This window comes from Lissotriton helveticus, chromosome 5_1, assembly GCF_964261635.1.
Source record: "Lissotriton helveticus chromosome 5_1, aLisHel1.1, whole genome shotgun sequence".
Classification (NCBI taxonomy): domain Eukaryota; kingdom Metazoa; phylum Chordata; class Amphibia; order Caudata; family Salamandridae; genus Lissotriton; species Lissotriton helveticus.
Window position 1 is genome coordinate 495,950,130 of NC_136065.1, and position 16,920 is coordinate 495,967,049.

Consider the following 16,920-nt stretch of genomic DNA (forward strand, 5'->3'; position numbering starts at 1 on the left):
AAGACATACAACCAGGCCTTTTCTGGGGCAGCTCCAAGAATTTAGAACTCAGTCCTGCCCGCCCTCAGAAGACTTCCTTCTCTGGCTCGCTTCAAAAAAGAGGCCAAAACTTTCCTTATGGGTAAATTCCTCCCCTAACGTGGGCGTTACATGCACCTCAATGAACCTGTTCCAACCACTATTTCGGCCTTATCCAAGGTCTCCCTGGAAGATACCTACCCACACTGAGATTGTCTTAAATGTTTCCACCTGTTTTTTTCCCCACAGGTACTCTGGGATCGAAACTGCCTCCTTATTTGTACATTGTATCTCCCTTTTTATCCCAACTGTATCCTCCCCTCCTAAAGGCCTTTGTTTTCTTTCTTTCATTCCTGTAAAGCGCTCTGATATCCTCACAGATCTGGTTCGCGCTCTATAAAACCCTAAAATAAATGAATAAATAAAATACATCTGTCGTGAGAGGTGCAAGCCCCATTTCCTGGATATACTGAAAAGTAAACTTTAAGATAATGCACCCAAACTGCCTTACTAATGTTGGCACTGTTAGCAGCCCGCAGGCCTTCTATTAGGTCACTGATGATAATCCAAAACCTTTCTGGATCACTGCTCTTAGAGGCACATAGGAGATTTGCCCAAAAGCTCTCATTCCTGCTTTTGTTTAATGATCATAACTCTCTTTTAAGCCAGCGTTGATCCTCCTTAGCTTTGTGATTAACAGGGGGTATGGTTGATGCTACCTTATTTTTCATAAACTTCTGTTACACTAGATTTTACAAGGAGTATATTTTTGGGCAATAAGATCTTCCTGTGTCCATCAATATTCATACTTTCCTGCGAACGTCAGGCCAGATACATTGCCAACATTTGATAACTGAAGGATACCCAGGCTTTTACTGGGTCTGGCTCGTTTTTAAAGGCAACATCCAGAATTTCTGGGGACATGTCAACTATGTCTTGGACATTATCAGGTTCCCACCTTAAACACTTCAGGTTTTCTGTATTTGCTTCTTCAAGCAGTTCTCTTGCTGGGACTGGTCTGTTGAACTCAGCCCTTATCCATACATTTTGGGGTTGATAGTTGCTTATAGTGCGGTTGTCAATCTGAAATCCATGGTGTTATACATACTGGAACCCACCATGGTATAATGTCTTATGAGACCATATTAGACATGGATCTCATCCAAGCCAGCAGGATATCACCCTGAAATCTCCCATTCAGGATTACCAGCCGTGCCTGCTCATAGGATGTTAGCATTCTCTGGCCATTTATTCTGGCTGCACCTATATGGGGTGGATTTGCTGCCGTCTTGCATCGTAGGGGGGTGCATTCTCATGTCACCTAAGGCTGCGTCTAATGGATGGAAAAGATTGTGATTAAAGTCTCCATTAATTAATATATTAAATGCCACTGTTGCACTTTTCAAATCAGCTAGATAGTTGACAGCCTTTCCACCAAAGCTTCCTTGCTTCTAGGGTTAATATAGATAACCATTAGTGTTAGGAGAAGCAGCACGTAACAAGATCTACCTTCCAGATATAGTGGCAGTACCCAAGGTTCTTACGTATCCAGGATTTTTACATTTACTAATGTATCTGAACTAACGTAGACCGATAGACCACCCTTGGCCTTTTCATATTTACTTTATTTTTGGGAAGGGATCTGACATTCCATAAACCCATTGAGCGGAATGCTCGTCAAGGCCCATATCTCTTGTTGGGCTATTATGTTAAAGATCCTCCAATATTCTATCAGCTTGACCTGTTCTATCTTTCCTGCAAGACCCTCCCCCCCACATTCCAAAAGCATAATCCAAGTTTGCTGCACTCAATCAATGGATTTACAGGCTCCACAAAGCATCACTTAACCCTGTACACAGTTAGGGGGGGAGCGGGCTTTCCTACAGTACCTTTGAGTATTGAGGAGGCAGATCCCCTCTTATTTGGCAACAGATCTTGCTCCATCAGTATGGAATAATAGGACTGTTCGTGAAATAGTGACACTTTAATGCCCCAGGTTCTTAACTGCTCTTTTCTTGCTAGTATTTCCATATGTAACCCTGGCGTGTCAAATAGGGTGATCAACCGTCCGTAAATTTCACGGACAGTCCGTAATTTTGTCCGTCTGTCCGTTGTCCGTGAAGGATTCTTTAACGGACGCGATTTGTCCGTCATTTTAGCCGGGCCCTGGTCGCCCCACCCTAAAGCCGGCACAGCTTGCCCCCACCTCCCTTCTTGACTCCGATGCAGTATCAAAGCGCAGATATCTAGCAGCATTGGAGAGGCACAGTGGGATGGCAACCCTCACACCTCCAGCCCTTGATGAGCTGTTAAGAAGTGCTCGAAGGTGACTGAGAGGAGGGGCTGCAGCTTGAGGAGCAGCGACATCTATTCAGATGCAAACAGCCTGAATGGTCACGTCTCTGCAATTTAGAGGGGGGCCTCACACATTCCATTTCTACCCAGGGCCCCAAACATCCTAGACTCCGCTCAGCCAGATTACACCGAGGCAGCACGTGGTTCTCTTCACAGAGCTTAATTACTGTCACTAAATTGTAAGCAAACCTCGGTTCTTTGAACATGCAGTCTAAAATGTAATACAATAAAGAAAATGCACAATCGCACCTACACTGATTAACAAAGTATGGAGGACAATCAGTTCAATCAGTTCTCTTTAGAGTATCTCCTGTAAGTACTGTACATCACAGTGGGGGATGGCATTTTGGACAGAGAGCCTCTTGTGCAGAAGGGGGCGAGGAGCCCAAGATGAAGCTAGAATACTGCATGCCCACCCCTGTGCCCACCCTGGTGGATCCTGTTCCCCCTCCTATGATGGCTCTTGTCCCCCCTGTGGTGGATCATGTCTCTGCCCTGGGTGGCTTTTGTCCCAGTCGTGAAGTTCTTGATGGGCCTCTTCTCAAAAGGGCTCAGCTCAAAATTAATATGGAAAGGTGGGCGAGTAAGTAAGTGAAGGGATGGGTGGATGGCTGGATGAATTAGTGAAAGGGTAAATGGATGACTGAAAGAGTGAATAAATGGATAATGAGAGAGGATGGATGGATTGATGAATGAGGGGAAGGATGAATGAGAGAAAATGTAAATAGCTGGATGTATAGGTGGAAGGGTAGCTGGATCATGGATGAGGGGAAAGATGGATGAGGGGAAGGATGGATGGAGGGGAAGGCTGGATGGATGAGGGGAAGGATGGATGGAGGGGAAGGATGGATGGATGTGGGGAAGGATGGATGGATGAGAGGATGGATGGATGAGGGAATGGATGGAGGGGAAGGATGGATGGATGGATGAGTGGGCGAAATGATGGATGGATGATGAGGGGACGGATGGGTGGATGGAGGGGAAGGATGGATGGATGAGGGGAAGGATAAATGGATGGGAAGAATGGATGGATGAGGGGAAAGATGGATGATGGATGAAAGGAAGGATGGATGAGGGGAAGGATGGATGAGGGGAAGGATGGATGGATGAGGGGAAGGAAGGAAGGATGGATGGATGGATGATGAGGGGAAGGATGGATGGATGAGGGGAAGGAAGGAAGGATGGATGGATGGATGATGAGTGATGAGGGGAAGGATGGATGGATGATGAGGGGAGGGATGGGTGGATGATGAGTGGGTGGGTGAAAGGATGGATGGATGGAGAGTGGGTGGGTGAAAGGATGGATGATGGATGAGGGGAAGGATGGATGGATGAGGGGAAGGAAGGATGGATGGATGAGGGGAATGATGGATGGATGAGGGGATGGATGGAGGGGAAGGATGGATGGATGGATGAGTGGGTGAAAGGATGGATGGATGATGAGGGGAAGGATGGGTGGATGGAGGGGAAGGATGGATGAGGGCATGGATGGAGGGGAAGCATGGATGGATGGAGGGGAAGGATGGATGAGGGGATGGATGGATGAGGGGATGGATGGAGGGGAAGGATGGATGGATGGAGGGGAAGGAAGGATGGATGGATAGATGGATGATGAGTGGGTGGGTGGAAGGAAGGATGGATGGATGATGAGGGGAAGGATGGATGATGAGGGGAAGGATGGATGATGAGGGGATGGATGGATGATGAGTGGGTGGGTGAAAGGATGGATGGACGGAGAGTGGGTGGGTGAAAGGATGGATGGATGAGGAGTGGGTGGGTGAAAGGATGGATGGATGAGTGGATGTGTGGGTGGATGGTGGGTGAAAGGATGGATGAGTGGAAGGGTGGGTGGATGGTGGGTGGGTGGATGGTTGGGGGGATGATGGGTGGGTGTGTGGGTGGATGAGTGAAATGATGGATGGATTGATAAGTGCAAGGGTGAATGAATGGACGTATGAGTGAAAGGGTGGATGTAAGGATGTATGAGTGAGTGAAAGGGAGGGTAGATGGACAAAAGGATGAATAGATGTGTGAAGGAGTGAAATGATAGACGGATGAGTGATAGGGTCAATGGATGGATTCATGAGTGGATGAGTAGATAGATGGATGGGTGGGTGGGTGGATGGATGGATGGAAGGAAGGTTGACTAAGTGAATAGGTCGATGGAGAGAGAAAGGGAGGATGGATGGACGACTAAAAGAGTGGATGGGTGGAAGGATTAGTAAGTGAAAGGATGGCTGGATTGGTGAAAGGGTAAATGGCTGGATGGATGAGTGAATGGATGGATGGGATGAAGAGTGGATGGATAAGTGTACAGATGGATAGGGTGAAAGGGTGGATGGATGGATAATGGATGGATGAGTGAAAGGATGGATGAAGGGATGGATGAGTGAAATGATAGATGGAAGGATACATGATGGATAGGTTTGCAAATGGTTGAATATGTTTGGAAATGGCTGGGCTTACCTATATACTATTGCACGACCTCTGATGGGTCTGTAAACGTACCTATTGTCTTGAAGTTTTGTCCTGAATTTTGACCTCCTGTCCTGAATTTGTGTCCTGAATTTTGACCCTTTGTCCTGAATTTTTACACTCACCGTCCTGAATTTGCACCAATGCCAGTTGGTCACCCTAGTGTCAAACGTGACTAGAGTAGGCTCCACAACTTCATTGCCACGCAGAGAGAGTCATTTAATTGAAAAAATGTCTGGTGATTCCACCTGGGCCAGCCCTGGTAGCTCTTTAATCACCTTTAATATAGTTGAGCAATTTCAGATGTCATGATTCACCCTCAGGGGAAATTCAGGAACTTACAACAAGCTTTATTAATGAGGCCTATATGTACAAATAGTTTCTGCAATTTATTTAATGTTTGTTCTCGGTATTTACCCAAAAGTATGAGTGCCTGACAGGTTAACCTCCAGAGTCAAGTCTATTTCTCCAAAGGGTTAAATCCAATATCTCTGGATCAAAGATCATTTCCATGCCGTATGTGTGAATGTGTCTCTCTCCACTTGCCAAACAAGTGTCACTTGCCACTGGCTTAAATTTCTTAAGCAAAGAGGAATTCTGCCATTGCAGATAATATAAAAGTTTGTACATTTCTTGGTAAACTATTAAAATACCACCATATAGTCAGTGAACTGCAACTGCAGCTTAACAGCTAAGTAACACCAAAAGATTGCAGCCAAAGATCTAAACTTTAACATGCAAAAATACCAGTTACAAAATTACCTTTGCAGCAGAGTTTGACACTCCATGAGTTACGTTTCTGATAAGACCCCCAACATTTCCATATTTTATAAGTCCAGAAACACCCTCCGACACATCATTCAAGAGTCCCATTGGATTGCCAAGAAAATCCACTGATCCCAGTATCTTTGCTGCTTGGCTCAGAAGCTCCTTAAAAACGAAAAGAAAAACATATGTTGTCAAATACAATGTGGTGTCACAAGGGAATCACAAATTTTATTATCAATGTCATCTCTGGTGAGCCACATAAGATGTAATTTCAAATGGCACAGCTGTATACATTAATTAAAAGGTGCTGCGATTATAGTCATAAATATGTAACTGCATGAAAGAAAAAGGTATTTACATTCAGTAACGATTTTAGGAGTATACATAATTTTCCTTGAGAGTCCTCAAATTATGAATATTCTCCAGGTGCCAGACTGATCTGGAATCTATATTGTTATATTAGTGTGCAGAGAGGAGCCAAGAGAGAATTGACAACAGCGACTAATACAGTACATGAGGTTTGCATATCTTGGCATATGAGTCAAAGAGGAAGAGGGAGAGTGGTGAGGAAGATTATGTATCCACCAGAAAAATCATTACTGAAGATACACAATGTTTTCTTCTAATGGATACATCTTCCCTGCAGATTCCTCGCCTTATAAATGAGTCCCAAAGCAATACCGCCTGGGAAGCTAGATAGAGTAGTGCTGATTATCCAAGGAAATCCTGCAACACATCTTAGAAAAATTACCCACAGTGTACCAGAGCACCGTCAGTAGTACTAAGCAAAAGTATGCAAAGATGACCAAGTGGCAACCCAAGAGATGAAAGCTACTGGAATGCCTCTTGTGAAAGCAGTAAAAGCCACCATGGACCTAGCGGAGTAGGCTCGAATACATTCAGGAGGGTTGCTTTCAGCCAAGGGTTAGCATAACTTGATAGAGAATTACTCCCCGGTACCATTTGCCTGCCTTTATGGACCTGTCCTCCATGTTCGACCGTGTTAGCAGGTGTAAGCTGTGGCAGAGCATTCTATCAACGGGGTGAACAGGGATATTGTTCTTTTTCTACAAGATCTCCATCAAGACACAAAGGTGGCTGCCACATATACTAAAGATTTTATGGTAACTCAACCGTTCTCTATACAAAGAGGGATCCAGCAGGGTTGCACTTTGGCCCTTTTGTGTTTAATTTATATATAAACAACTTAGAGATGGTATTACTGGAGTGCAAGGTGGATTACACTCAGGTGGAACAGCGTGACCTTCCTGTTCTCTTGTACGCATACAACACTGTCCTGATGGCTCGAACCAAGAGGGGTCTGCAAATGCTGCTTAACTCATTTGTTCCGTTTATGGAAGATCAGGACTTGGTCAAAAACTCTAAATCCTATGTCTTGCAAGTGGGATCTCGCTCAAGTAAGTCCTACACTTTTAAGGTCGGGTCTACATATGTCCCCAAGACCAGTGATTTTTCTTACCTGGGGGTCCTATGGATGCCAAGATGAATTGGGGGACTTTAAACATTTGCAAGAAAGGTGATTATCTTGTACGGGCAAACTGAGCTATCTTCAATTATGTCTCTAAATTAGGCAACACACCAGTTGGGGCGCTTTTGCAAATCTATAGGACCAAGTGCATCTCCAAGGTGCTGTATGGTAGTGAAGCACAAGTTACTCACCTTCGTTAACGAGTAGTACTGATAGATTCCTTACCGTAGAATTACCCCCAAGCATCAGACTGGATCTGGCAAGTTTTTGTCAGCAGTACTGCTGCGCGTTGGTAGGTGTCGTCGTGCGGCTTCGCGTGCATCGTTGTCGCCAAGATGACGTTGCTGGAGCTACTTAGACGCGCCCATGCATCCTGACGTCAGTTCTGTACACGACTTTCCAACCACTGAAGCAGTAGTGGCTGCCGTCGCCCTGGTAGAATGGGCGTGTAGCCCCACTGGAGGCTCCTTTTTAGCCAAGGAATAACAAGCCTTAATGCACAGAACGACCCACCGAGAGATGGTCCGCTTGTGCACGGCCCAACCTTTCTTGGCGCCCACGTAGCCAACAAAGAGCTGGTCATCCACCCGGAACTGTTGTGTGCGGTTGAGGTAGAATGAGAGCGCACGTTTTGGGTCCAGACGGTGGAGCCTCTCTTCCTCTTTTGAGGGATGCGGAGGTGGAAAAATGGTGGGCAAAGTGATGGTCTGCCTGATGTGAAAGGCAGTGACAACCTTTGGCAGAAGAGATGGACGAGTCTGTAGAACAACTTTTTCGAGATGGACAGAGAGAAAAGAAGGTTTAGAAGGAAGAGTCTGGAGCTTACTCACTCTTCTGGCAGAACGTTGGCGTGTTCTGTACTAGGGCGGTGTTCCACCGTAAAGTCCATACCCTGTAGGGAAATAGACCACCTCAAAAGCTTTGGATTCTCACCCCTCATCTGCATCAACCATCTGAGGGGTCTGTGGTCTGTCTGAACCCGGAAGTGAATCCCAAACAGGTATGGTCTCAGCTTCTTCAGTGCCCAGACCACAGCAAATGCCTCAATCTCAATAGCACTCCACCTCTGTTCCTGTGGAAGTAACCTCCTACTGATAAAGGCTACAGGTTGATCTAGGCCCTCCTCATTCATCTGTGACAGAACAGCCTCTACACCTTTTCCTTGAAGCGTCTGTCTGGACAATGAACTCTCTTGAGAAGTTAGGTGCCAGGAGCACGGGCGCCATGCACATCGCAGCTTTCAGGGCCTCAAAGGCTTTCTGACAGGTGTTAGTCCAAATGACTTTCTTGGGCTGCTTCTTAGAAGTCAGCTCTGTCAAGGGTGCAACAATGTTGCCATACCCCTTGCTAAACCTCCTGTAATATCCTGTGAGACCTAAGAAGGCTCTCACCTCTGTCTGGGTTTTGGGTGGCTCCCAAGCCAGGATGGTTTCAAACTTGGGTTGTAGGGGCGCCACCTGGCCGCTCCCAACTTGGTGTCCCAAGTACACCACAGAACCCTGCCCGATCTGGCACTTACTCACCTTGATCGTGAAGCCTGCTTTCCGCAGCGCCAGCAACACTTCCCAGAGGTGGTGCAGATGTTCTTCCCAAGTGACACTGAACACTGCGATGTCATCCAGGTAGGCGGCACTGAACTCATCCAGTCCAACCAACACCTGGTTGACCAACCTCTGAAAGGTGGCAGGGTCATTCCTCACCCCAAAAAGCATAACACGGAACTGGAAATGCCCATCTGGTGTGGAAAATGCTGACCTCTCCTTTGCCCCATCAGTCAAGGCGATCTGCCAGTACCCAGACGTTAAATCAAACGTGCTGAGGTACCGTGCAGCCCCTAGCTGATCAATGAGCTCATCAGCTCTGGGGATGGGGTGCGCGTCAGTCTTCGTGACTGAATTGAGCCCTCTGTAGTCCACACAGAACCGGAGTTCGGGTGTGGCACCCGGCGCTGCAGCTTTCGGGACCAAGACCACTGGGTTGGCCCAAGGACTGCTAGTTGACTCAATCACCCCAAGTGCAAGCATCTTTGAGACCTCCTCTTTAATGCAAGCTCTTACCCTGTCAGTTACCCTGTAAGACTTGTGCTTCACAGGTAAGCGGTCTCCTATGTCCACATCATAGACGGAATTATTTACAACAAGGGGTGGTGATGGACAGAGTCTCTGAATTAAGCAGAGTACTCTCACCCAGTCAAGAGATCAGGGCTAGATCCAACACCGTTTTTTAGCTCATTGCACCATCCCAGTTTCAGAACCCGGCTGTATGCAAATTAGTCTGTCCCTGGCCCAGTGCATCATGGGAACAGGGCAGACCAGACTACAAAAGCCAATTCTTACACTGGGAAGGAAACAAGCTTCCGGGGACCGGTTTCTGGCATTACAGCCGTCTTCGGCCCGGCTTGCTTGAATCCTGATGGTGCAATGAGCAAGGGACTCACATCTGAGTATACCCTTCCACGCTTAGGGTGGACAAAATTATTTACAACAAGGGGTGGTGATGGACAGAGTCTCTGAATTAAGCAGAGTACTCTCACCCAGTCAAGAGATCAGGGCTAGATCCAACACCGTTTTTTAGCTCATTGCACCATCCCAGTTTCAGAACCCGGCTGTATGCAAATTAGTCTGTCCCTGGCCCAGTGCATCATAGACGCACCAATCTGTGACACCAGGAACCAAGGAAAACAGAGCAGAAAACTGTCTCAGCAACTGGCGGCAGTCATTCTGTTGCTCAGGGGTCAGTGTGGAAGAGAGTTTAACACCATCCACTGACCCCTCTTGCTCTGATGCTGACAAGTGGTCAGGAAGAGGCTCAGTCTCCTCCTCCATCCCAGCATATGTTGCCAAGAGCATGCCCATTTCAGACCTCTCTAAGTGGGGCTTAAGGCGGTTGGCATGTAGGACCCTCAAGGGGTTCCTAGGAGACCGCAATTCCACCAAATAGGTAACAGGACTCTTGCGCTCCACAACCTCAAAGGGTCCGGTCCACTTATCTTGGAGTGCACAGGGCTCCACTGGGGCCATGACCCACACATTCTGTCCAGGCTGAAGCTCTCCAGATTCGCCTGAGCGAATTCACTGAAGCGCCTGGTCTGGTTCCTAAAGGCCAGCATGTAGCTAAATACATCCTGGGGAGGTTTCCTGGGAGATTGCTCCCAGCCTTCTTTAACCAGACTCAGAGGTCCTCTGACCGGGTGTCCATAGAGCAGCTCAAAGGGACTGAATCCTAGAGATATTCTGTGGCACCTCCCGGTATGCAAAGAGTCGGCATGGTAAGAGGACGTCCCACTTACGCCTCATGGGTTCCTCAAGACCCATAATCATACCCTTCAGGGTCCGGTTGAACCTTTCAATCAGCCCATTTCCTTGGGGGTGGTAAGGAGTGGTAAACTTGTAAGTTACACCACACTACTGCCACAGGGACTTCATATACTTGGAAATAAAGTTGGTCCCCCAGACAGACACTTCCTCGCGAGGGAATCCTACTCGTGAGAAAATTCCCATCAGTGCTGGTCCCACCACGGGGGCCGTCACTGTCATCAGAGGTATGGCTTCCGGGTACCGGGTGGCATGGTCCACCAAGACCAGGATGAACCTGTTGCCCATGGCTGTCTTGGGGTCCAGTGGCCCCACAATGTCAATCCTCACCCGCTCAAAGGGGGTACTGACCACAGGGAATGGCTGGGGAGGAGCCTTGTGCTTCCTCACACTTTTTCCACTTGCCTGGCAAGTCTGACAAGTCCTGCAGCACAAGTTACTTACCTTCGGTAACGATATATCTGTAAGAAACAGTAGTTAGTATTAGATTCCTTACCTTAGAATATCCCCAGGCGTCAGACTGGATCCGGAAAATTTCGGGTAGCAGTATCCTTGCGCGTCAGGCTCCGCGTCCGTCATTTGGCGCCGGGATGACATCGCCGGAATACTTAGACACCACCCTCGTACGCTGACGTCAGTTATTATACACAGCTTTTCTGTGCCAGAAACACAGAGCCATGATAAAAACCAACACTGGTGCCATGAAACTAGGGCCCTGAAAGGGGATGACCTTAACCCTAGATATCGGTTCGTAGAATGGGAAGGATGGGTGGGGCGGTAAGGAATCTAATACTAACTACTGTTTCTTACAGATATATCGTTACAGAAGGTAAGTAACTTGTGCATCTGAAAGAAACAGGTTAGTATTAGATTCCTTACCTTAGAATAGATACCCCAGCAATACCAACCCCGGTGGTGGGTCTGCGATCCAATAATCACACCAGAAAGTCCTGGAGGACGGAACGGCCAAAGAAGTCATCCCTCCGGACTTGGCTGTCCAGGCAGTAGTGTCTTGCGAACGTGGGCAGCCAGGCCCACGTAGCTGCCTGATAGATGTCCTGCAAGGGGACTCCCCAGCCCAAGGCAGTAGTAGCCGCCGTGGCCCGAGTGGAATGGGCCCTCAGCCCAACAGGAGGCTCCTTCTCAGCCAAAGAGTAGCATGCCTTGATGCACAACACGACCCACTGAGAGATGGTCTGTTTGTGCACCGCCCGCCCCTTCTTAGCCCCCATGTAACCAACAAAGAGTTGGTCATCCACCCGGAACTGGCGAGTGCGATTCAGATAGTATGACAGCGCACGTTTTGGATCCAGACGGTGGAGCCGCTATTCCTCTTTAGAGGGATGCGGAGGCGGAAAGAAGCTGGGCAAGGTGATGGACTGCCCGATGTGGAAGGCTGTGACTACCTTGGGCAGCAAAGAGGGTCTTGTCCGCAACAAAACCTTGTCCGGATGGACAGAAAGGAAAGGAGGTTTAGAGGAAAGAGCCTGGAGCCCACTCACTCTCCTGGCAAAGGTGATGGCAACCAAGAAAGCAGTCTTAAGTGTAAGAAGACGGAGAGGACAGTTATGAAGCGGCTCAAAAGGAGCGCACTTCCGGGGCCCATGGGAGTTTGTCTCGGCTGGATTATTTCCTGATGCCTGCGGCTCAGTCCCCGGCTGTGCGTGAGATCGTGCACTTGCCCAGGGGTATCTCTGACCACTCTCCGCTCTGGCTTCGTTTTGAGGTTGGGGTGGAGGCAGCGGGCAGGGTGGCTCCCATTAATCCGTGGTATCTTACCTCCCCTGAGACCCGCACCCTTTTACTTAAGTCCCTCGACTCGTATTTTCTGGATAACGAGGGGTCGGTTTCATCTGCTGTGTCCCTGTGGGAGGCCTTTAAGACTGTGATTCGTGGGCAGGCCCTCTCCCTTATTGCTGAGGCTAAGAGAGCGAGGAATAGAGAAGTGGTTGACCTTGAGGAGGAAATTTCTGTACTGGAGGAGGGCCTGGAATCTGGTGTCACGCCTGAGAAGCTCCATGCCCTGGGTCTGAAACAATTTGATTATAAGTCCTTGGTCACGGATGCCGCCAAATTGATGTTTCGGGAGCAACAGGGACGTTTGTATGATGTGGGTGATAAAGCGGGTAAATTGCTGGCATGGCTGGATAAGAAGGAGAGAGCTAATCGTGTGGTACCCGTGATTCAGTCTGCCTGTGGTGTGAGTGTAACGGACCCGATTGGGGTAGTTGACCGGTTTGCCGAGTATTTCCGTGTGGTGTATACCCCTGTGTCTGTGAGGGATGTGGTTGACTCTCGCCTTCTATTGCGTGATATAGCCCTGCCCATTGTTTCTGATTCGGACCGTGTGGCGTTGGACTCCCCCTTTACGGTTGATGAGATAGCTACTGCCATCCGTTCCCTCCGTTCTGGCAAAGCATTGGGCCCGAACGGGTTGCCAATCGAATTGTACAAATTACGTCCGGATAGGCTTGCTCCGTATCTCCGTGCCATGTTTCTGGAGTCCCGGGACCGGGGTATTCTCCCTTATGATCAGAGACTAGCCACGATAGTTGTCATCCCCAAAGAGGGCAAACCACGTGATCTTTGTTCCTCCTATAGACCCATATCCCTACTAAATGTTGAACCCAAGGTGTTGGCGAAACTCCTGGCCACCCGTCTCTTGACGGTCATTAGTGACTTGGTCCATCCGGATCAATCTGGATTTATCCCACACCGCAACACGGCTCTGAACCTACGTCGTCTTCATGGCGCGATCGCGAGGGCGGGGCTTCTGACGGAGCCGGCCATTTTGGCATCGTTGGATGCATCCATGGCCTTCGACACGGTGGAGTGGCCCTATCTTTGGGCGGCTCTTGAGAAATTCGGTTTTGGGCCTGATTTTATTGGTTGGGTCAAGTTGCTGTACACGGCACCTCTGGCGCAAGTGGTGGTGAATGGTAGGGTCTCGGCTCCTTTCACCCTCGGCAGGGGTACCCGTCAGGGATGCCCCTTGTCTCCATTATTGTTTGCTCTCGCCTTGGAACCGTTGGCGGCCTGGCTCCGGTGGGAACCGTCTCTCAAGGGGATTCGCTGGTCTCCGGACTTTGAGGACCGCGTTTCGCTTTACGCGGACGATATCCTTTTATACCTCACCTCCCCGCGTAAATCTCTGTCTGTTCTGTTTGATGTTCTTGCTTCTTTTGGGGCCAACTCTGGCCTCGTTATTAATTGGGCCAAGTCCTGTGTATATGTTCTTTCGGGGGTTTTGCCCCCCTTGCCGAGTAGACTTCCCATTCAAGTGGTCCATTCGGGCTTCAAGTACTTAGGGATTTTTATTACGTTGGACCCGACGCTCCGCTTTGAACATAATCTCCTCCCACCGTTGCTTAGACTGCGATTGGATGTGGCCCGTTGGCGCAAGCTTCCTTTATCACCGCTGGGCAGGGCGGCCCTGTTTAAAATGATGTCCTTGCCGCGATTCCTTTACGCGCTTCACAACTCTTATGACGCTATCCCTAAGACCTATTTCCAAGAGATTGAGAGTCTTCAACGGCAGTTGATATGGGATGGGCGACCCCGTATCGCACTCGCAAAGCTCACCATCCCCTGGTATGACGGGGGCATGGCGCTCCCCGATATCAAGCGATATTATTGGGCTTCCCAGTTGTCTGCCATTAATCATGTGATGTTTTCCCCGGGTCGTAATCCTGCATTTGAGATGGACAGACTTCAGCTACCAGGTGGGGACTTTACTAGAGCGCTTTATTCCCGATCGGCCGGGCGCCATCTTGTGGGCCCATCCAGGATTGCAGTAACGGTGTGGCGGGCTGCGAGTGTGAGTTTGGGGTGGGAGGATCGATTGACGTTAGCGACACCGCTTTATGCATCCGAACGTTTGGGCGGACTCTGGTCTACCAAAGGTTTCGACCGCTGGGATGTGATTGGGATCTGTAAGGTGGGTGACGTGTACTCGAATGGTTGTGTGAAGTCTTTCCAGGCCCTCCAGGCGGAATATGGTTTGAGTGGTAGGGAATTTTTTCGCTACCTGCAAGTCCGACATGCCCTCGTCTCAGTCTTGGCTCCTGATGAGGCCTTGCCTGACTCTTCCCCCCTCGAGGACCGTGTCCTTGATGGGCATCTTCCCGATAGTACTATTTCTCTGATTTACAAGAAGTTGATTAATAATCGGGTGGACTTACTGATCCGACTTCGGGAGGCTTGGGTTCGCGATGGGTTGGAACTGGACGACGAGGATTGGCAATCGGCGCTCTCTTCTCCCAAGGAGGTGGCCATTCCTGCCCGTCTCCGTTTGGTTCAACTTAAGATTCTTCATCGAGTCTATGTCACTGGTCCGCGTCTGGTTGCGATGGGCTTTTCTTCGGATGGGCTATGCAAGCGTGGATGTGGCTTGAGTGCGACCTTTTTGCATATCCTTTGGGAGTGCCCGGTTATAGTTGCTTATTGGACTGCTGTGCTTGAAGTGATGACTGCTGTTACGGAAGTGGCCCTGCGACCGGAGCCTCGCAGATGTCTGTTGAATGTATGGGAACCCACTGACTACTCTGTGGCCCAGACCAGATGGGCTACCCTTGGTTACATGATTGCGAAGCGGGATGTCGCGCAACTCTGGGGCGCTACCAGGCCCCCTGAGCTCTCGAGGTGGGAGGACAATATGGACTGGTCCATGTTTCGTGAAAAGACGGTTTATGTGGCCAGAGGCAGACCCAGGGCGTGGACGAAGGTTTGGGGCCAGTGGAATGAATATCGTGGGGGTATTTGCACCCCTCCCCTTGATAACACTGCTGAGATTGTCCTTTCTCCCTAGACTAGAGTTCCCGGAACCTTTCCGTAAAGTTTTTTTATACTTCCGGTTCTCCCCGCTGCTCCCCTCCCCCCCCTCCCCGACTTGATTGGAGCCTCCGGGCTCTGGGTGTGTTCTCCTGATCGTGGAACCGTCCCCTCCGCTCTTTGGGCTGACCTTACTTATCGTCCATTCGCCTTTAGTGTTTATGTTTTCTTTTTGTAAAAAATAAAAATACAAATTGTTCTGTGATGTCTATAGAGTAGCGCTCTGTACTTGAACTGTACCTATCCACGGGTGTATATTTTCTTACATGCATTTTGCCTTGTTATTAGCGGCCAGCCCGTGAGGTTGTAGGCCCATTCTTGTACTTTCCTATGCTTACTCCAATAAAGGTTTTGGAAAAAAAAAAAAAAAAAAGAAACACCTGTCTACAACGATGTAGCCTCAGACTATGCTAATGAATCAAAAATTGCAAAAGCAAACGAAAATCCGGAAGCAATTCCAACAATTGACAGAACTGCATCTGGCTACTTCATCAATTTCGATAACTTTTCTGAAGATCCAAGCGAACAGGAAGAAATGCCAGCAACAAAAACTTTTAAAGACAAAGCAACATAACTCTTTCATCAACTCAAAGAAATCTATCTGATTTCTCCATGGATTGAATTTTGGATTGTGTTAGGTGTACTTTTCCTCCTGCTTTGGCTCATCATGGTTCTTTGTTTGGGAAAATTCATTGAGGGAAAATACAGTACAATGGACACAGCAAGTCAGAACATCAACTTGGTCCTAAAGCCACACAAGTCATCTTACATCGAGAAAAGAGAACTATCATCAGTGAATGTCACAGCCAATCCAATACCCAGTGGGGTAGCTTGGGACAAAACTGATTACGAAATATATGGCCCGGTTGAGCTCTTGAAATATCGACATCAGTTCAAGGTTTCATTAAGTGACTTTGTAAAACCGAGTACATTCCCTGATGATTGGGACTTTGAAAGTATTAATGATATGATGTCAGATTTAGTAATGTCAGCAAAATTTACAGAACATGATTACTTACAGGGTTCATTAAATTATGAAGAAATGTATTGCTACAACCACTTTGCACATCACTATTTGCATAAATCTGCTCAGCCTAGAAATGTTTTTAATTATAATCAATGGGAACATTGTGCAACTCCACCAAAAGGTAGTTCAAAAACATTTTACGAGAAATTCCCATACTTCTCAGGGTTTAACACAAGTGATGCAGAAACGTTTTATTTCAAACTGTTAAATAAGACAGGGGTAAAAACAATGCTGACAAATACTAAATTGATTTATTAAGAAATATTTTATGAAAAAATGAATACATTTGTTTTTGATTTTTGGAAAAAGAACATTGAAACAAAAACCATCTGGGGTACCAAAGATTGACAGGTCCAAGGGATAGAATCATTATTTAGAGCCTGTATGATCCCAGGACAAATAATATTCTTGAATGACACCATTCAACAGACAACCTGTCTTGGCCTAGCCAAGATAAAAGATTTAAACAAACCGTGTATTCCAAAGCCAACACCTGACAGTAATAGCACTACAGATGTTGAGATAGACGTATCCCATATTTTTTAACCAAAACAGAACACATCCTGATTGGAAAAAATGGTTGATCTGGCCCACAGACACAAATAACTGTCAAGATAGATTCCTGAAAAAAATACAGGGGTTCA

General features: G+C 47.9%; 1 protein-coding gene across 2 annotated transcripts in view; it reads right to left on the reverse strand.

Moving 5' to 3' along the window:
* Positions 1 to 16,920, reverse strand: part of VPS13D (vacuolar protein sorting 13 homolog D) — a 2,979,414-nt gene that overhangs the window by 274,784 nt on the left and 2,687,710 nt on the right. For both annotated transcript variants that reach the window (XM_078642819.1, XM_078642818.1), the window contains one exon: positions 5,611 to 5,778. In XM_078642819.1, the coding sequence (XP_078498945.1) occupies positions 5,611 to 5,778 (168 nt within the window). The remainder of the gene's footprint in view (positions 1 to 5,610; positions 5,779 to 16,920) is intronic.